This window comes from Manacus vitellinus, unplaced genomic scaffold (genome assembly GCF_001715985.3).
Source record: "Manacus vitellinus isolate BGI_N305 unplaced genomic scaffold, ASM171598v3 scaffold_4_pilon, whole genome shotgun sequence".
Lineage (NCBI taxonomy): Eukaryota > Metazoa > Chordata > Aves > Passeriformes > Pipridae > Manacus > Manacus vitellinus.
Window position 1 is genome coordinate 6,629,646 of NW_021940604.1, and position 21,650 is coordinate 6,651,295.

The 21,650-nt window shown below is 38.5% G+C and overlaps 1 protein-coding gene across 1 annotated transcript in view; it reads left to right on the forward strand.

The window, feature by feature from the left end:
• SNX9 (sorting nexin 9) overlaps nt 1-9,256 on the forward strand; it is a 42,854-nt gene extending 33,598 nt beyond the window's left edge. Inside the window, exons 13-17 of the mRNA XM_008932331.3 lie at nt 1,632-1,708; nt 2,654-2,743; nt 4,154-4,268; nt 5,705-5,796; nt 7,174-9,256. Coding sequence (XP_008930579.1) covers nt 1,632-1,708; nt 2,654-2,743; nt 4,154-4,268; nt 5,705-5,796; nt 7,174-7,221 — 422 coding nt within the window. The 3' untranslated portion in view covers nt 7,222-9,256. The remainder of the gene's footprint in view (nt 1-1,631; nt 1,709-2,653; nt 2,744-4,153; nt 4,269-5,704; nt 5,797-7,173) is intronic.
• Nucleotides 9,257-21,650: the final 12,394 nt, after the last annotated feature.

Consider the following 21,650-nt stretch of genomic DNA (forward strand, 5'->3'; position numbering starts at 1 on the left):
ATACATGCTCTTCCTCTTTCTTTTTGTCCAGATAGGAAAAGTCATTGTCTTTTACGGTATTATAAAATGAACAGCATCATCTAGACCAACCTGGCTTCTGACTCTAAATCCACCCCATGTTTTAACGCAAAAGCAGGAGTTACTTCCAGGTTCCTTCTGAGCAGACACGGGAATTGTGAAATACTGAATTATTTAAGCCTGCTTGAAATAATGAAATTGATCACCTCCAGGGTTTTTTTATTATTTTACAAAAAAGGCAAAGTTATCTTCTGAATTATATACCTCTTAGATCTCATAATGGGAATTTATGGTAGTTTTATTTTATCCTAATAGGCTCAAATAGGAGAAAAATAATGATTTGTTTAGCAGTGTTTTGTTACTGGACTTATTAGTTTTTAGGATCGGTCACTTTCCCTCAAAGGTTTTGAACTTTATGAAACCAGTCTAATGGAAAGTAAGAATCAATTGATAGACCTGAAGCAACATTCAGTCATTGTTTCCTTTAGGACATGCTAAAATGAAGGGATCCTATATAATAAATCTCTAACATAGATTAAACCATATGTTATAGTAAAAGATACTAATGTTCAGATTAATCGTTAATGAAATCGATGGTAATTTTCAATGAAGTCACTGATTAATATCTATAGAATAAAACCAAAACGTTCATAAAAGACTAACCCCTGCTTAATATCAAGACATATTTTTTTCTTAAACCAAAGTTTGATATCTGCAAACTATACCTTCCCCTTTCTACTCTCTACCTCAATTTGCTTTCTGTACCGTTGACTACATGCTTTGGACAAGCTAAAAAGGATGGAAAAAGTCTGTGGTCTTTTGGGAAAGTGAAGTGGCATGAAAAATACAAGAATGTAAGGCTTGTTTCCATCTTTGTCCCACATAGTATTGTCCTGTTAGTAATACAGTGTTATGAGTGCTTGTGATGTTGTCTAGCTTAGGATTTGTGGTGATGTCTGTATTGTTAAGTGTAGATTGTTGGGCCCTTTGATCTCTTTTGTATGATGATGAAAGTTAGAAACTCACTCTGAAAGCCAGTGATTTTTACAGACCTTGAAAATTTTATCTGAGAGTTCCCTAAAGGGTCAGAAATCTTGTTGGCAAGGAAAAAAATTACTCGAGCCTCCTTCTGCTTATCTGGCCATTGACCTATGGTCCAGCACTCTTGGAGAGCTCAGGAATAGTATCACTATTTTGTAGGGCATTGTGCAGAATTGACTGCTTATAAGGTATGAAAATCATTTACTAAAAATCAGAACATCAGGTGTTCTTCAGTTTTGTTAGCTCATCTTCTCTTGTCACCCTCCTTATTCTTCCTTCCTTTCCATTCTGGTACACTTCTGTTGCCACATATGGGGGATTATCTATGTTCTTAAACTACAAAAAATATGAAATGTCAAAGTAAATAGTGCTAATACTGTGTTAGAACTTTCATTTTCTACAGTTTATTCCTCCTTTAATATTTTTCTAAATTCTTTATTACTGTTGGTTGTAAAAGGATGGCAAGGTATTTATTACTTTAAATAAACTATTTTGTAAATTTGCCTTTAATCAAGGCAAGTTTCTTGTTGTAATTGACTTAATGTAATTTGAACATTTATGTTTACTTTTAGGAGAATCTGATCTCAATGGAGCAATAACAGAAGCAGGGAAAACCTATGAAGAAATTGCCAGTCTTGTAGCAGATCAGGTAGGAGTATTATGAATGCATTGGCATACTGTGTACAAACATGTCACCTTTTGGATGCTTCTGACTTTTTTTTCTCTTCTGTTAAAACATAACTGCTAGTGCTGTAGGCCAGTTAAATGAAATTGCTATTAACACTTTCCAATGCACTTTCATCTTCCTTTCTTCACTGCTTCAGCGTAGAGGGGATGTGATGTGAGGGTATTTCAGTTGGATCAGAAAGCCACATTCTGGTTTCTAAAATACTAAAATGTTTACTTCCTCTTTAAATATATTTGTTTTCTGATGTCAGTGAGCTGCCTTTGTTACTGATACTAAACAATGATTAACCAAGGATAGGGTTTCTGCCTTCCCTGTGCACTCTCCAGATGTCAGCAGGATCCAGATCTTGGCTGTGTTTCATTGCTTTGACATGCAGTTGCTTGCTTCAGTAAAAATCTATCTTAAATAAACCTTGATTGGTGTTCAAGTAATAAATTGATCTTTAGTCTGTTAAGCTTAAAGTATCCAAAATGCAGATCCTGTTTATCTCAAGGTTGAGACAAGATTCTTAAAACAGCTTTCCTGGTTGACAACTAAGAAGATGCACCTTTGCCTGTACATATTTGTATATGTAATGAGATTGTACATGTAATGAGATTGTATTGGTAAGTCATCTTGCTTGAAAATTTAAGGCAAAACCCCTCACTTCATAAGCTAGTGTTGAGTAAAACAAGGAACAGAGGTATCTGCTCACTGATGCTCAGTGCCTTTCTCTAAAAACCTTATATTTTAATAAAAACCTTTTCATATAAGAAAAACTTTCAATAAACAATATTTTGGTTTGGTTTTTTTGTATTCTTTCCTTCCTTTTTTTCCCCTTCACCCTTTTTTGCCATCATAGTTTCTCTTCTGTGATTGTTAACATGCCACAGACAGTTTTACTAATGCTTATACTTTGTTTATTAGCCAAAGAAAGATCTTCACTTTTTGATGGAAACGAATCATGAATATAAGGGATTTCTCGGTTGCTTCCCTGACATCATAGCAGCTCATAAGGTATGTGAAGAGCCTTTCCTTTCAAGGGTTGGGCAGTAGGGACAGCAGCAAAAGTGGTGGTCTGGTGCACTGCATTTGTGCTGCAGCCTGGCCCCTGTTTCTAGAAACACTAAACATTCTGTGAAACTGATGTGTTGATTTTTAAAATAAGAAGTACTTAGAGGGGAAGGAAACTAGAACTTCTTTCAAGATTTGAGAATATTATGACTTTCTGCTATAAGAGAGCAGTAGAAGCTTCATGACTTTCTTCATGTCCCAGTGTAGTGAATAGCAGTAGTGTAAATTTGTAATATTTGAGTCTTATGTGATGGTTGATACTAAAACCATACCAGTATTGTAGGAAAACTTGTGTACACTTACATGGCTGGCTTACTGATATGTGATAAATAATCACGCACTGCCTGGAAGCTTCTTAATATCAAAAAACCAGACTAGGGCTTCTGGAGGAAGAAAAAACAAACAAACAAAACAAGACACCAGCAACAAGAAACAACCACTTGTTTCTCTCTAATACAAAAATGATGCTGTCTAGTTTTGGATATTATGCCTTTTTTTTTTGGTCTTAGAGATCTCCTTAAGGTCATGTGCCTACTGTAATGTATTTCAGGAGAATAAAAATTGTGAAGTATTAATCAATTACACAAGTGTGTGCTTGTGGTTTTTTTATCACTTGAAATGTTAAATGTATAAAACTAAAACATAAGAACATAATTCTGAGAGCAACAAAGAAAAATGCATATCAGATTGTGTATTCTTTCTTCAGGACATTTACAGTCCCTCATCCCACAGAATCATCAGGGAAAAATACCATAAAAAGAGGAGAAATGTTTTTAAAGCTTGAAACATAAACTTACAGCCAAGAGACATGTAAATAGATTCTGCTGAATGTTGTTTGGCAAAATACATTGTGTAGGGGAGGCGTATCTTTTTATGCTCGCTATTGACGTGATACAAGGATTTTCCTGAATTGATGATTATGCATTGCAATGAGTTGTAGTCTCTTGAAAAACAGTTTATGTTGCCTCATCTTGTACAATGTGTAAATAAGGTTCTTCAGACATTTGATAATTTGAGGCTTTTGGATGTCATTTATATTGGTCAGCTGTATTTTGAAACTTGGTCCTTTTGTCCTTTTTGTATATACCCTTGTGCATTACTGCCTGAACCAAACTCAATTTGCTGATGACTATTCATGCCTGTGTTCGAATTCACTTTTTGCAAGGACTCTTGAAGGCAATGAAGTGAAATAACAAACTTTGGATGAAAATGTGAGAAGGCATAATCAGTCATTGTGTGTGTATATATATGTATAGCATGCAAACTCAAAATGTGGCTAGTGGTGTTTTAGCTTACTACAGAGACCTCTAAGTTGACTACTGTTTTAATCTTTTCTGCATTTGGTTTCTACAGGGAGCAATAGAAAGAGTGAAGGAAAGTGATAAGTTAGTTGCAACCAGTAAAATAACGCCACAAGACAAACAGAACATGGTGAAACGTGTGAGCACCATGGCTTATGCACTACAAGGTAAACCAAATTTTGAGCTAAATGGCAAAGTTATAGACCTCTGAAAGACATCTGTTAAGTAACATACTTCGAAAGAAAATCTTTGTACTGGAATAAGAGCTAGGCATGGGTTGTTTGTAGAGTGGTTTTTTTGTAACCTGCTTAGATTTTCTTGAATTGCAGTTAGTTTGCACCCCTCCCCCTACTTTTTTTTTTTTTTTAAATCTCACATTGCTATAGCAAAAGATACATGTTTTGAAAATGCAATTAAAAATCCCAAAACAACTGCCCCAGGCTGATTCTTTGATTTTGAAGTGATAATGTCTCAAATTAAAAGCATTGACCCTGGTACAAGAAGCAGTTCATCATGTGCAGAGGTGTTTTTCTGACTCATGGTTTAGTCAGATGATTCAGTTGAGTTTCATGTTCTTGTGAATAAGATTTTATTTCCTGGATGTTCACTGAATGAATTTTTTCCTCTTTAGGTTAGAGGTGTTGTAAATATGAGATGCAGGACACCGCACTTGAAAAACCAGGAAAGTGAGGAGTCAGGGCTCAGTCCTGCAGGATATCAAGCCCTTAAGTGCATCCTTTTATTGACTTCAGTGAGATTACTCATTGCTGAGGGAGTTGCATCTTTTTTTAGCTGGCTTAAAGCCAAGAGTACTCAATATTTTATGTGACAAAGTCAGAGTAGCACACAAAATTGATTTTAAAAACAATGAAGAAAACTCCCCACCCCCTTCTTCCTGGTCACAGCAACAGAAGAGGATTGTGCTGTATACCTGGCAATTGTGGAAGAGGCTTCTAGGATGACTTTTGCAATCTAGAATATTTCTTCTCCCTCTATTGATATCTCAAAATATATTTTAACTTTTTCTTTCAGCCCTAAGCTGTGATCTGACAAGAGATGTAGAAAGTGATGTAAGGTGTTACGGATTCAGTAATGCTGGTTCTCAGGTATCTGTTGAAATAGCCTCATTCGAGAATGGGTCAGACAGTACTGGCTGTATCTTTTTTTATTATTATTATTTTGAGCTAAATATTTACAGCTGTGGCTTATGACTTGATATCCATACCCTTGGAAATCTGAATGTCCTAGCCAAAATCTGTTGGAAACACTTCAGGAAAGAGCAGTTACCTCAGTAGGAGAAAATTTTGCTTGTGTTTTTTATTGAATCTTTGTGCACCTGAGTACTGTAATACAAGAACCTGTCTTTGTCCAGGAAGTGTCCAGATTTTATCAGTGTGTAACCGACACCCTACCAATTTTACAAACAGTTCCATTATAACTTGATTGCTGCAGGCAAAACAGGTTGTGGAAGCATGAGAACAGTAACTGTGCTGGCAGGGCTGGACACTGAGTCTGTTGCACAGTTACCAACCTGAACTGAGTGCAACTGTTCCTAATTACAAATGCTTCTCTAAAATAATTTGTCTCCTGGGTCTCATTGCAGCTGAGATGAATCACTTCCACAGTAACCGGATTTATGACTACAACAGCGTCATTCGTCTCTATCTGGAGCAGCAGGCACAGTTTTATGAAACGGTAAGATGCAGTATTTCAGTGCTGTTTTCTTGGAATGTGCTGTGCTGCTACTTTTGTAAGAAATACTCACAGTGCTTAATCCATCTTTTTGTATGAACCTCTCCCATAGAGCAGATATTTGAAGAATTGTACAAAAAATTGTAAAAAGTATTGTTAAAAAAGCCACATCCCAAAGAATGAGTTAAAATAATATTTTCCTACAGATACTGTCCTAGGTACATGACTATCATACCTATTAGAACTAAAAAACAGTCTTCAGAAACATTATTGTTGACAGCTTAAGGGGTTTTTTTCAATGCCATTACTAGGGTAAAGAATTTTAGTTCTCTGATGTGCAGTAAACAAGGCCTACTGCACTGAATATAACAGTAAAACATTTGAACAGAACTTTCCTCCCATAGGATGGGAGCAAGAAGGGAAGCTTCCGTGATTTAAAGCCTAATGTACACAAGTGTGGGGCACAAGGGACAGGAGGGGTTTAGGTGACATTCAGTATGTTAACATGGAGCACTCGGCCTACAACTCTTCTCATTCCTTGTGCTTTTATAATTAAACCAGAAAATAAATTTTCTTATGTGGTATACTGGTAAAACATGCAAGTCTAAGTGTGCTGGAAGCTGACTTCTATCATTTAAAGGAGTCTCATAAATAACTGGTTGTCCTTCACAGCAGTAAAATTTGTCAGTGGGACTTCTGAGGTATCTTTAGTGGACGACAACTTTAGGTCCCCATGAGGTCACCTTGCTTACTTTCTCTGACACATCTGATGGAGGTTAGGCATAGGTTTCCCCTTACTTTCTTTCAGACTCTTGTCCAGTCTGTTCCGACCCTCCTGGTTGCAGCCTCACCAGTTTCCTTCTACCACTCCTCTCTCCCCCAGTACCTGTTCATATGTGGGATACTGGCTACCATGAGAGCTGTGGGAACTGCACAGAAGCTCTGTTCTGATATTTCAGCCTTGTTTCAGTAGGGAAGTGAGTTTCCTGAAAAATCTGGCTTTGTTCCTGTAGCTCTCCTGTGTAGTGCTGTGCTAGTTAAGCAAATAGGCAGGATGACAGCCCTGCCTACAATGCTTTCTCCAACACAACCTTAGTAGTGAAGGTACAAAATGAGCAAGGCAGAAAGTGTATATATGAGAAGGAAAGTCTTTATAATGGAATGCTTTGAGAGTCCTACATACACATCATCATCATGGCTAGGCTTCGCAAACGAAGATTTGGGAAAGGCTCTATCCACATTTGTTACATACACAAAACCTGCAGTAAAACCTGCAGTTTTTCATCAAATGAGAAAACAATTAATTTCTTACTCTGCAATCATATTTCTGCACAGTGTAAAGTAACTACATATTAAATATGTTGTGTTTCTTTGTTTCAGATTGCACAGAAGCTGAGGCAGGCACTCAGCCGCTTTCCTGTGATGTAGAGGATAAGGAGTAGTCAACAATAAAGAACAACTCCAAAGTGCTTTTCTGATGTGGGGGCAATGCTAATAAAAAGCCTTTGCTAAAAAGAAAATTAAAAAAACCCCTCCAAACCTGGAAAAAAACCAGAAACAAACCCCAAACAAACAACCCAAGAAGAAGAAGAAGAATCAGTTGTAGAAAAAAAGTGTTATTTAAATTTTACTTTATCAGTCTAAATCATAAGATAAGGTGTTCTTATCTTGAATGCTCTCCCATTTGTATCATCATTTAAATAAAAACAGCTAGATAATGCTGTCAGTTATAGGGATCTAAATTATCAAACTGATGTGTTGCCATGGACTTACTGAAGACTTGTGTCTATTAGATGTTCTTCCAAAATCTTGTAATCAACATCAGAGTTATGCATTTGTATCCTTTTTTTTTAAGTGGGAAAGGAGACAAACTTGAGAAAATGAACTAATAGTATTATATTCAATTGACCTCTCTAGCAATTCAGTAACCAGGAGGAATTATATTCGTGTATGTTTCTGGCACATGTTCATGATAATCTCCTGAATGAATGTTTTGTTCTTAAGTTTTGCTTCCCATATGCAGCCATGGCACATCGTTCCAATTATGACTTCTGGTAAATATAATTCATTCTTCCCTTTCTTCTTTTTCCTTCTAACTAAATCTTGTACTTGTGGCACACCAACTCAGAGCTTATGTCAGGCTCACTCTTTCTCACTATGCACTCTCTAAGAAGACAAAGTACAAATAAGGAACGAGCCATTCAGGAAGATGTGAAAAACAGTTTCCCATACCAGCACTTTGACACCCCCAATGTTATGTCATAAGGCACTGGTGTTCCTTAGTGCTGTACAGGGCCAGCTTCCCCTCTGAGAGTTTGAAGTGTTTCAGCAGAGGGGACACTGCCACATCTAACAACAAATAGTAGAAGTCCCCAGATTCCAACTAAGCTCAGGTCTTTGTGTAGTGGTATGGTATGCTATTGGGTCGGGTTAACTTTTCGTTGCCCTCTAATGCAAACTAAAAGGTGGCAAAAGTACTGAATAACCACATTAGTTATCACACAAACTCTGTGCTTTGATCATCCTCCTTTATCAGTGTCCTCTTTCATACCACTGAAATACCATTTGAGGCCTTGGCTTTTCACAGAATCAAACCAAAAAAGCCACCACCACCTGTGTTCACAATGGGCACCAACTACAGTAATTCTTGCCATAGGCAAGCAGGAAAGCCAAAATGCAGTTTTGCTAAAATGTGCCTAGAAAATAAACATTTTAGGAAAGAAAAATCCTAAAACAGGCATTTTACCTATAAGCCATTCTAAGTGATGGGTACAGTCTGCTGGTTCAATAGTTGCCTTACTCTGTTTTGCGTTGGTGTTACTTTTGTATGCTAGAAGTAAAATCTGGGTCTGCCTGAATAACCTGAAACCAAACCAAACGAGACTAAGCCTAAGTCTTTTCAGTGTCACGAGTTTTGTTCACATTTTATAAACCTTGTCTTTTTCTCCTCCCAATTTTAGTTGTTTGCTTCCAAAATTCCATAGCGCGGTGTTGTTTGATACAGCCATTTAAATATGTACAAATTGTAAAGAATGTGTATAAATGTTTTACACCAAATGTAAGATCTGCTTGCATGTAGAAGCAGCTTATATAATAAATTGTTACAATGTGTACAGTAAATTCTGAAATCACTTTTTCAAGCCAGCATTTTTTTAGTATTTGTATATTCACTTTTTGATAATGAAATCTTTGTAACAGACTCTTAATTTGGGAGGGGGAAGGGGAGTTCTTCTTACCAATCTTTAAATAGCTCCATATGCACTAAAGTTGAAGGTTCTTTATCTTAAATAGACTGTTTTGGAATCTAAGTGTAAGCTGTGCATTCCCAGTGCAGGGAAGCTATGACAGTAGCAACTCTGTCAAATAGATGCAACATTTTGGCAAAAAAAAAAAAGAAAAACTGTTTAAAGACTTCTAGTAAAATGAAGTTAAACTGATAATAAATATTTATGTATATCCACCAGACTATTTTATCTTTTTGTTTGGAATCATCATGTTGTTTTTTAACAGGGTGAATGCAGTATGAGGCAATTTTCACCAGCATACACATACTGGCCAGCTGAGGAATGAGAAAGCATCCATGTGTCTTCCATAAAGCAGGCATCACAACTGGATGGTGTAATAGTGCTAGTGACTGCAAACCAGCAAAGGCTATGCATATGTTTTAAGCTTTCATTATTCAGGTCAGTCCAGCTTGTGGTTGATGGAACCCTCCTGACTGCAAATAAGCAGTAGAGCACAGTGCTACTGTGTATTCCTGGCTTTGTGTATTCCTGGCTTTGTGTTGGCATGGTGTTGACCCAGAATAGAAATTTGATTGTCTTTGATATTTGTTTTTTAAATCAGACATGAATAGTAGCATAGTTAGGTTTAGTTAGTTGGGGGCAACAGAAAATCTGCACACTGAAGATGCAGTCATTAAACAAGAATAACAAGGTAGCATAAGACTTGAGTGATGCCCTCCTGTGTTTTGTTTGTCATAGCTCAATAATTAGTGTCTGGAGCATCAAAAAGCATAAATACTGTTTCCTGGCTTATGTTTTCCTTCCAGGGTGAGGCAAACACTAGCATTAGCTCAGTGACTCCATAAAAGACATCAAATGCCCTAGCTCTTGGGTCTAACTTTACATTTTAATTGCTTATTCCATTACTGCTACTACATTCAATTTTAAACCAATAAAAATGTAGCTCTACAGAGGGAAATGCTACCTGTATTTCTTGTTTGCACTTAATCTGACATGGGATTAGACTGCAGCAGCAGATTTTGCTACAGTGGTACAGTTTTGGAGGAGTACTGTCTACTGCAGTAAGAAAGAGTATTCTTTAATGAGGCCTAAGTTTGCATGAGTACTGAAATTTTTACAGCAATTTTGTTTTCTGTGACAAGGTAGTTGAGAAAATATGATCATAACATACACTTCATTCTATAAATCCTAATTAATATACATCAATTTTATTGCTACCAAAACTAGTCTAGTTCAGTCTGTTAAAAGAGTAATTCAGACTTACAACCTTGTAAAGAGAGAGATGCAGCTTTTGTGCTATGGCTTAGTTTGACGTACACCAAACACTCTGCCAGTTAGGTTGGCCAAAATTACTCCCTCCATAGCCTCATGGTGTGTAGTCGTCCCACAGCAAGGAAAGCATTCACTAGGCAAGTGTCCTGCTACTGCTGCTTCTGCATTTCTTAGTGCTTCACACTAAGGCCTGTGAGCATGCACCACGGAGAGGCCACTTAGTGGTGTATGGGGGGTCTTTAGTCAGTTGTTTTTTCCACTCTACATATTTTCCATATTTTTCTATAACTTTTCTGATAAAATTAATGCTAATAACTGGTATAACAAACAAGTACAGAACAGAAGAGGTAATCACTTGAGCAGAAAAAAAGCTGGGTTTTTTTCTATCTAAAGAACCCCTAACAAGAACAACTTTACAGAATTAGAAATATATGGACTGGCTGGTGACCAATCCACCCATCCTGTAGCGTGGCAGTATCAGTTACACCCATGCTATTTTAAAGAATATCTGAGTCACAAATACACAGACTTGGATTAGCTGGGTGGTTTTGTTTTTTTTTTTTTTTTCTCCTGTGGCTCTCTGCACATGAGTTGTGACTCTGGGATCTTTGCAATAACTTTGGGATACTGGATTTAAACTGACTTAATATCCTTGTTTTATAAAGTTAAAAAATGTGTTTGCCTGTTTTTAATTGTCTGAGCCTTTTAGTCTTTCCTAATTGGTCAGATTTTCTTAAACTATCCTAATTTTTTTGCCTTCCTTCAGATTCCAACTAGTATGCCTACTGCCTTCCTGCTGAACTTTCTGAACTTTAGGTTCTTGTCATATACAGAGTTAAAAACTGTTTGCTTCATGATAAACTGATTAGCTTCTTTGAACTGGTCCTGTCAATCTGAAACCAGCTTTTTCATGTTTACTGAACGCTGTTGTTCCCTTATTCTTACTTGTGGCTGTATTCTCCTGTTAAAGTAGATTTTTGTACGTCACATTTTTCTGTCAGGGCTGAAGCAAGGCGACATATCGTACTATTTTCTGTTAACAGCAGACCTTTGCTACCCTTAGTTTTCCTTTTATACCTAGCATCTTTAAAGACTATTCATTTTTTAAAAATATTTGCTATTAAACTAATTTTGTCTTCGCACACAATTGTCAATGCAAGGTCACTTTTAATTCACATTGCCTTCCATTCCAATTAAATCTCTGTGGATCAAAATCTAAAATTGTTACTCTTCACTGTTTTTTTTTTAAATCTTGTGAGATGTCATTCCCAAAAAACCCAAATACTGTGACGAAGTGTTATTCCAAGGAACAGTTTTCTTTAAAAATACTTATTTTTAAAGATGTTTAAAGTTGCTAGCTCCAAGAGGTTTGTTAGAGGTTATCTCAGCACAATAATGACAAACAATAGAAAGTATAAAAATAATAGAAAATACAGAAAGATTGCGGAAACTTCTTTAAAAATAGTATTAAGTGGTTTGGTTTCTTTTGAATTGTATCCTAGTTATTTGACCTTAGTTATTAACCTGTCCCCAAAGACACTCACCAAGAGCAAGGAGCAGGGGACAAATGATCCATGTGTACGCATGTGCATGCAGGAATGTGTAGTGTTTGTGCTAGTTAAGATTGCTGAGCCAATCCCTGGGGGCTGGCAAGTCTGCAAAGAAAGGCATCAGAGAAAACTGATCTGCCAAGTGGGTCGGTAACCAGGCAGGTCCTTTGACCATCTAACAGAGTTGAGAAGGGAGGAGGGAGGGATACAGAAGAGAGCATTTGTCATGGGCCAGCTTAGAAGAGGCTTTGCTTGGAAAGTGCAAGAGCATTCCCTGAAGACTTTGGAAAGGCAGAGAAAGTCTGTGAGACTGGAGAGGGGGATTAATAAAAAAAAGTTAAAGGTCTCCTTTAGGGTTTTGAATTCTCTTCAGGGTTTCCTGAAAAAAATTGCCCAAAGATTAGAAGCAATGAGAGAAGCGGCACAGTTAATTCTGTTTAGCTGTTGGGTCTCTGCCAGAAATAACTACACTTCAGCTGTTACATATCTCTTGGGAAAATGCCTCCATGCTGGACTGCCTAGAAAGGGTGAGTTTAGGGTCAGTGAAAGGTTGGTCCTGATGCTCCAGTACTGTGGAATTGGTCAGCTGTACACTCCCCTGAAGGGGCCACTGACATAAAGGCTATGTCTGTAAACATGACCACATTAGGGAGGAAGAGCACTGCACATTATCTAAAACAAAGCAAGTCAAGTGCCCTGGGACTGAAACATAGCTAAATGGGTGTCTGGCCGAGGGAGCACACTGGTGTCTGCTGTTTCAGCATTTTGCTGTTTCTTCAGACTTCTTCCTGCCCACAAACAGTATCTGCCCTGAACTAGGAAAGATTGGAGCAATATGCAAGCCAGTACCAGGCGAGCTCTCCAGTTATTAGTTTCAGTAAATTGACCTGCTTGGAATGTGATTTTTCCTATAGGCTTCCTTGCAGGAAATATTAGTGTGGGGATGAACAGACAGACAGGTATTTTTACCTTTTACTGTCAGATGCCTGTACCAGGATGCGAGATTTTTCTCTTGTCTCACTAATAAAGAAACTGAGGGACAAATGAATTGTTACATGCCAAGAAGGTAGGAGGGCTGAGAATGGAATGCAACTGCTAATTCGGAGGAAAGAATTTGATGCTGAATTTCACCTAAATCCAAGACTATGATCCCTAACTCTTACCCAGCTTCATTCTCCTCCCTTGGGCCTTCCCTGTCAGCCCCTTCAGCTGATGCCCAATTCCAAAGCTCCTGACAATTGGCAGTGGTCAAGTTTCTGATACATCCAAGAAGTACCTGTTAAATTGCTCATCAGAGCATCCATTCACATCCACGTTCATCTATATAATACTTCAATGACTAATGAATTTGGTTACCCACAGGAGATGCAAAAACAGTGGGAGAGCAGACTGGAGTTTATAGAATGGAGATTGTGAAAAGCATACTCCCTTTCTGCATCAAAGGAGAGGATAAAGGGGTTGAAAACAGGGCAGTAATAAATTGAGAGACAAGCTTTTTATTTTTGACCATTTATAACAGAATATCTGAAGAAAATCTGTCTGTGCAAATAAAAACTGACAGTTATAGATGAATCTGGATACTAAATATAATGGCACTTCCAATGGAGAAGCCAAATATTTATCAGACTTCATTCAGATCTCTAACTACATCAAGATAACTGAGTTAGGTTTGTTAAGATACTAGCTGTTGTACTCTATAGCCCTTGGTATACAGGAGTGGTAGCAGTTTCTGGGACTATGAATTACTTAGAACAATAATCATGTTAAAATAACCAGTAAACACTATTACTGTTTCAGACACAGCTCAACAAACTCTTCGTAATGTTTGTAAATCTAGATGGAAATTACTCTCTTAATCTTGTTAAATGAAAAGATTAAATGCATCACTTCATTATGTTTGCTTTTCTGCTTTACATTTGGGAGAAGAGTATCTCCTGCTCCTTGTGCATTGCCTGCTTATCTAGACCTTTCTGGCCCCATCAAAATTTGCTGCACTCCTAACATAAATTTCCCCGTATTCACTTTTTTGGCATTTCTGAGACCCTGCATCTCCTGCTAGGGCAGGGAGGGGGTCATTGCTACTATGTTCTTGTCATTCTTTAAGACTGTCTTGAGGGCTTTGGCAGGGATGGCACCCCCTTACAATACTACCTGCACTCACAACTGTACTATGAATCTGAAATATCTATTGGCATTTCTTAGAGCCCCTTAAAATCCTTATGCCAGAATCCAATCTTTTTTTTTGGTTGGTTTTTTAAAACCTGCCACCATAATGTCCAACGACACACTGGAACCAAAGCACAAAACAAGACAGTTTATCCAATGCTCATCGGTCTGTATTTTATTAGTTTTAATCAAATTCTTTCTGAGCCAGACAGAGAATCTTGTCAAGTTTGGTGCATCGAGTCAAGCTCTTGCCAAAGGAGAAGGTGCCTCAAAAGTAAGGGCCATACAGCAGTGAGGGACATTTTTACAATTGTTGACTAGTTTCTGACTAGTTGAGTAGTACTTTTAAGCTCAGTAAAGATTTTATTTAAAAACTCAACAGCTGGAAGAGAAGTGAAAACTTAAACATAGCATCTGTTGCAATATAGTAACATATAAATCAGGCTGCTTGCTGCTAGGATGGATTTGCTGAGCTTGATGCACTGCCCCAGAAGGCTGCTATCGGATTGCACTCACCAGGGCTGCACTGCTCAGGACTGGTTATGCCAGCAAAGAAAGCTGAGAAGTACAAAAACTCTTCAGTTGTCTTCCCTGTTTAAGCAGTGATGCTTTTCTACCTGGTTACAAATGGCACCCACCAAACTTAAAGCAAGGACATTATTACAAAGCTTTGGGAAGAAGGTAGGTCTAGAACACTTCTTCCCTACTAGGAGCATGCTTATGCTTACTTGGCAATAGATAGACTTTACTGGGGTAACAACTAGTGCCGGTCTATCTACTGTTTATAAACATGACGTTAATGCTTGGCTAAAAGGAAACAACAACAAAAAAACCCCCCACAAACAAATAAACCCACAATGCAAATGTTTATGCAAGTCTTCCAAATTTAAACCAAATTCACAATCAGTAAGAGGAGGTTGCTATCCGAAGAATTGCTATATAAAATAAGTCTGCAGGATGCCTGTAGGAGTTGGAATCTATTCAAATGTGATGTAAAATCAGCACTGGAAAAGGGCAACTCACAGGGACTGCAGTGGTTTCAAGGTCTGCTCCTAGAACAAGAGTTGAGTTCAGAAAAGCTGTTTGTAGGTGCTATCTGGTACAGTTACCCTCTGTGTGAGCTGCTAAGTTTATATTGTAATTAGTGTTAGTATCTAATAAAAATGACTAGTGGTCTTAAGCAATTTTTAAATAAAACAGCCCTTCCTGAAGGGAAAAAACCAAAATCCCAACAAATAAACATTGTGTTGGGTGGTTGCAAGGGCGCTTGAATAGACATCTGCAGCTGTACAGGGGCTCTGGGCTGTTTCTCACTGCTGTGGAGCCAGAGAGCAGTAATCATCTCAGGTCCACTGCTGAACCCTGGCTGGGTCCAGGTGTGTGTGTGGCACACGGGTCTGGTGATAAACTCTTCTGCAGCATGGAGAAAGACAAGACAGATGTGTGCTGTCACTGTCTGGTTCCCCCTCAACCCCAGGATGCAACAACACCTCAGCTGGCTCTGTGTGGAGCCAGCTAAAATCTAATGAAGCATATTGGTGCTGATCTGTGCTTTGCCAAAGAGGCTCTGCTAGGCAGCTAGTGGCTCTGAAGGTAGAGAGGGCATTGAGTGTGAGTGTAGCTGGCTTCTGGCATGGTTAGTAGACAGTCCAAGAAATCTGTCTCAGGATACCTCAGATTTTTCCCCTATGGCACTCAAGTGCAGAAAATAATTAAAAAATAGTAATCTAATAAATCAACATGCATAGATCTGCCTCTTAAGGCAGTAGGTTGCTTAAAAGTAGTCATTTTACAAAGATTTCTCTGCGATATGTTGTATCCTGGCCCATCCAGGACTTCTGTTCCTGTATCAGGGCAGGATCTTCTGAGCAGCAGCTTCTAGGATTAAACTGAATTTAGTAACTGTCTTCTCAGAGGCATTTTTAAGCTCACAGAACATCTCTGATTTTATTCAAGCATACTACGAACTCTCCGCATCAGTGTTTCCATGTGGAAAGGATCTGCACCAGTTCTGGCCCTTCCATGTAGTTTGCAATAAATCTCCAGGACCAGACACAGTCTATTTCAAATTTCTGGAAGCAGTAAAGAGAGTATTCCGCTGAACTGCTACCAAAATATACAGGGAACGTTATTCAAGATAGCTACTCCGTAAGAGCAGCACAGGAAAACTGTCACTGCACCCATCTTTTAAAAAGACAGAGGAAGTGATTGCAGTAACTCTCTCTTTGTAGGAGGGTCGCTAATAACAGAATCTAACCATCGGGGACCAACTGGGCAAAAAGCATCAGAGAACAAAGCAGGGGGAGGGACAAAGAAGAGAAAGGGTAATAGGAAAATAAGGAAAATAAAGCTGGTGATGAGGGCAGCAAGGAAGGCAATCCAAAGAGTTACTGAAGTAGAGATAATGAAAACAGCAGCAAACAGACCTTGCACAAGGTGAACGGTAATGGACTGGGTGTGCAACAGAAGAAAGGCTCTTACTTCTGGCTTCAGAGGGTTGACATGAGCACTGTTGTCGTGCTCCAGCTTCCCCTGCCCTCCAAAGTTAGTTTTACACGGCATAGTAATCCTCACACCCCAAGAGCTGGCTTCCCCCCAAACCCACAGCTTTGCTGAGCTTTTCCAGCCGCACCCACACGATGTCTTTCCACTCCACCCCATTCCCCACCACCACCTCCCTGCTTTACCAAGTTGCTGAAATTATTTTGGCTTGCCCACAATCTGTGCTTACCCCTTCCCACACCCACCAGCCTTCCCAGGTCACTGGTACTATGGGGGTGCCTGTGGTCCTGGCTGGTACCAAAAGCAAGGAAATGACCTAGGAATAGAGTGCAGATTACAAGCAAAGATGATTTATCACCGCCCTTTCACCCTGGTTAATTTTCAAGGTGCGTGCACACACATGCACACATGCATATTTGGAGAAAAAAAAAAGGGTAGAAGCCCACAAACGAGTTTAGCTTTAATTGTCTCTGTTTTCAATCAGCAAGGCCTAGACTGGCCTATTCAACTCTGTGGAATAATCATTTTTGCTATGTGTGCCATGACCAATCATCAGGCTGACTGGGATTGCATGAGAGCTACAGGCACAGGTGAAATCTAAGTCACCTGCACCCTGGGGGTGGAATCTATCGTTCCTAGTCAACCTCAAACTCCCATAATGGTTTATATGTTAATGGTGAAGGTGGCACAAATAAGAAGTACAGGTAATTCTTTTTGTAAAAGCAATGCAAAATCTTGTTTTAGTGAAGCAGAACAGAACGGCACACCTAAGTAAACAAGTCAAATTTTCCAAAAACAAACACTGACTAGCAAGGGGAGTGAAACCTACCTATGTTTACTTGCACCTGCACAAAGTCTGTAGATTTAACCGGTGCATTAAGAATAATGTAATATACCAAAACAGTTGTTCAAATAACTTCAAACCGTGGCATGACTTCAGTTCTCTTTTCTGGTCTCTTCCCCTCATTCACATACTGTGCTTTGTCAGCTACCCCTTTACAGCAGCACTGACAGAGATAACACCTCATTCTACAGTCCTCCTTTCCTTTCAAGGAAAACATATGTTATTCACTCCACCTTCACCCCAAATGGGGCTGCGAAATAGCTTCACTTCTTATCTAGTTGGCGTTATTTTACTGTTATAGCTTTTGTTTTACCTTTTCCAGTTTGTGTCTAGTGTTGTACTGAGGAACTCCATTAACTACTCTGATTTGAACTAGTTCATATCACTGTCTTTTCAAACTATTCAGTCTAAGTCATCTTGTCATAGAACTGCTGAGAAGGAGAGGAACATCTGAGATTTATTGCTCAGTGACATTTCTACAAGATTTTTCAAACTTTACCAAAAGCAGTTGAAAAAACCCCAAATCCCCATTCTTCCAGGTAAGCAAATATGTTCTCTTTCCTTCGTGGGAATGTGTTATTACACTGCCTCTTGCTCCCCTTGCTCTTTGGTCTGGAATCCCTCCTAAATATGAAAATTAATGGACAAGGCTTTCTAAAGCATGAGGAGGCATAATATCACAAAGCATCTGTTTATAAAATTAAATGAAAGAAAGAAGTCTAACTTCAATTTAAAAGCACCACATATGCTGTACTGGAAACAACTAAAATGGAAAAAATGTTGAACATATGATCATGGCAGAGCAAATCTATGCATGCAAGACATATTGTGTTGCTTTGAGACAGTGACTGAATACATGGCTTTTTTTTCTACATGGGTTTAGTATCTGGCATACAACCAGTAGTCCATTATCAAAGGCATTATCTAGAAATTCTGTATCTTAAGGAAGACGCAGAAAACAAATCCTTAACCTTACACCTGGGGAATGTTTCCCATTGATTATATTTAAGATTTGGGAGAAAGTAACCTACTCATTACAGAGATAAAAGGCTTCTTTTCTCAGTAATTGTAGGGTGGTGGTACTGGTTGCTAGATAGCTGTTGTGTTGCACAGATCACTGCTGCCACACACTGTGTTTAAAGCAGTTTTAAAGACTTGTGAGATCTTTCTGAAGAAAAGTATGAAACAGTAAAATACTGATAATATATTCATTTTCACAGGATGACTAAGTGTCAAACAATAGCAATAGACTGTTATCCCTTGTGTTCTCTGAAGTTAATGACATTTTTTCTTTTGGAAAGCATTGATTTAATGTGTTTTTTTGACAAATTCCTGTTTCTGAAGGTACGCACATATCTTCTAAAAATTCATCTTATTTAAGAATGAAGTTAGGAATCACTTTGTATCAGGCAGTCTTTTCCAGTACTCTGTCTGTGACAATGATGGCCACTATATACCAGTGAAATGCCACAACAGGTAATCTGAGATTGCCTCTTTCTGGAGTTCTCCTCATAGCTGATGCATGGACAAAAGGAATGTCTTTTTCTGCCTCTTCAAAACCATATCCCTTAATATGGGGTAAACAACAAACTCCACTTTCACTGTTGATGTCCAACAGAGGTGTGCATAATTTTTAAGACAATAGGAAGAGGCATATGCTCACTGAGAAAAACTGCCAACATACCTTCTGCAGCTATTCCTGTGCAGATATTAAGCAGTTCACTTTAAACTCAAATTTTCTATTTTATTAAGCATTTTGGTTTTCCTGTCAGGAGTTCCAGAAAATTAGGTAAGAAGCAGTGGAAAACTCTGTGCCTTCCTAGTCCTTTGAACACGAGAGAGGGATACCTACAACTAATCATAAGCATGTCAGTCTGGAAGAAAGAATAAGAATTTTATCTGGTTGTCTGGTCACTATTAGTGCCTAAATAAATGCCATCTGACTAATGCTGCTCATCTGCACATAGTTTTAGGATGAAGAATGTTAAGCTTTAAAACAGCTGCTGTTACTGAAAATAGTTTCTTAATAAGAAAAGCCTAATGTCTGTGAATGCAGTCAATCTGCCTCTCTAGAGATCTTTCATTTAGCACACACAGGGTTAAAATATAAGTGGAAGAGGAGGTGAGAAATTCCACTGACCTCTCAGCAACATTTCAAACACAGTTTTTCATTAGCAGCATTTCTAAAACTGTTAGCACTCCACCAGAGCATCTCTCAGCCACTTCTGGTACATCTTCAGAGCTTGAATTTACAACCCAATCTTCTGCCAATCTGGAGTTACCCTCTGCAGCCAGATAGGCCCTGACTCAGTCAGGGCTAAAGCTAGTTTGCTTCCAGTCCAACCACCTTTAGCAGCAGAACCTGCACTGTTTATTCACTTGAGAAGTCACCCAAGCAAGGAGCTGTGAGATTTAGGCTACTGATATACTTAAAGTGAGGCATATATTTTAGTGTCCTGCTGAACCAGAAGCTCAGGTCCACTTTGTTAACCCACTCCTCTCCCTTCCAAATAATTGGTTAAAGTGTAATATGATACAGAATTATTAGTATTAAGTTTTTCTTCGTGTTGTAAGGATCACAGACCCCAAGGGAAAGGAATAAGGGGAGCTTGTCAGGAAAGGTTGTAAATAGGAGTGGAAATTCCAAAACATTGTCACTGACTGAAGCAAAGAAAATGTCTCTCCGTCACTCCTCTTACACTCATGGCAAGGTCAGACTATCTTAGTCAAAATCTAAACACACAAATAAAACATACTAATTTGTTACTCGTGCTTCTTACGCTCTTCAGAGCTATTTTTAAGGAAATGCTGTTGATTTTGTTGAGAAATAGTGACCTAACTCAAAGTATATCAGACTGTCTCTGTAACAAAGTACCAGACATTTTTGCACACGAAGTTCTTTACTAGGTCAAGAGAAGTGTAACCAACTAGAAATGAAAGCTGTTCTCTCAATTTCACTGACAGTGTAAGAGGTGACATTAATACCTCACAGCTACTTTAAAATCAACATTTTGAGCACTTTAGCCTACCAGTGTTGTAAATGCTTCTTTGTGTCAAATTCAGCTTTAAATAAAATTTATTCTAATATTAACTGGAAAATGTGAAAACAATAAAAGCTTTTGCATATTAGCAGCAGTTACTAGTTGTTTCGAATGTCATGTGCAGGAAAAACTATGCTGAGATATTTCCTCTATTTTTTCTGTACTTGCTGAAGTCAAAAGCTTCTCATAAAAGGCAAAACCCAAACTGTTTTCAATGACCTTGTGGGCGCACACACTTCCTGAGGAATCTGTGACCACTGAGGCTATGTGCAAGTGGCCAGAAATCTCCAGGAAATGCTGTCATAAGTGAAATTTATATTTAACCTCCGAGCTTCAAAAAATTACCACTTATTCCAGTAGCAGAATATTGGACACAACAAGTATATTTTGTTTGTTGCTACTGTTTGTTACTACTATCACCAAAGTTTTTTGTAGAGTCCCAGACTGCAAAGTTCACTCAATAGTAAGACAAGTAGTACTACAGGAACATTGATCCATTCTATGCCCCAAAGTCTTTCAGACAGATAGCAAACAGCTATCTATACTCCCTCCTGCTAACTCTGTTTTGCAACACTCCTGTTGTTCCTCTTCTGATGGTCTCCAAACAAACATACAATGCCACCTGCCAAAATCAGCACACAGAACTGTTTTTCAGTGAGGCAGTTATGCAGACCCTGGAAACATCCACTACCATAAAGATCTAGGGGCAGGAGTCATTATAGTGCATAGCAGGTTTCAGAGCAAACAAGGGGCTGGGTAGGAGATGGGATTGGAAATGCAGAAGATTAAAAGAAGGGAAAAATCCACATAGAAAGAAGGATGAAATGGAAAATTGCTGATGAGTTAATGAGGGTATATGGCCTGGGTGAAAACAGGTGCTGTGGAAGAGAGAGAGTTCACCTGAGGGACTCCTCAAATGACTACAGGAATTAATCCATTTCCATGATACTCATATACATAAGCTCCAGAGTAAGACAGCTCAGCTCCGAATATCAGCTAAAAGATGATCTGCCAATCTCAACATTTTCCCTGGAAAATGGAATTCCATGCATTGAAACACAGACAGTTTGGTTAGATGAAAAGATCTTATCAAAGGGAAACCTTTGCACACACTCCTAATATATAAAGCAAGATTCCTATCTGAGCTCTCACTTTGGACGTCATTCTGTGTGTGAAAGAGGTTTGTAAATTGAATGGCTTTATTCAGCACTCCTCTTCACCATATTCTGATAGTTTT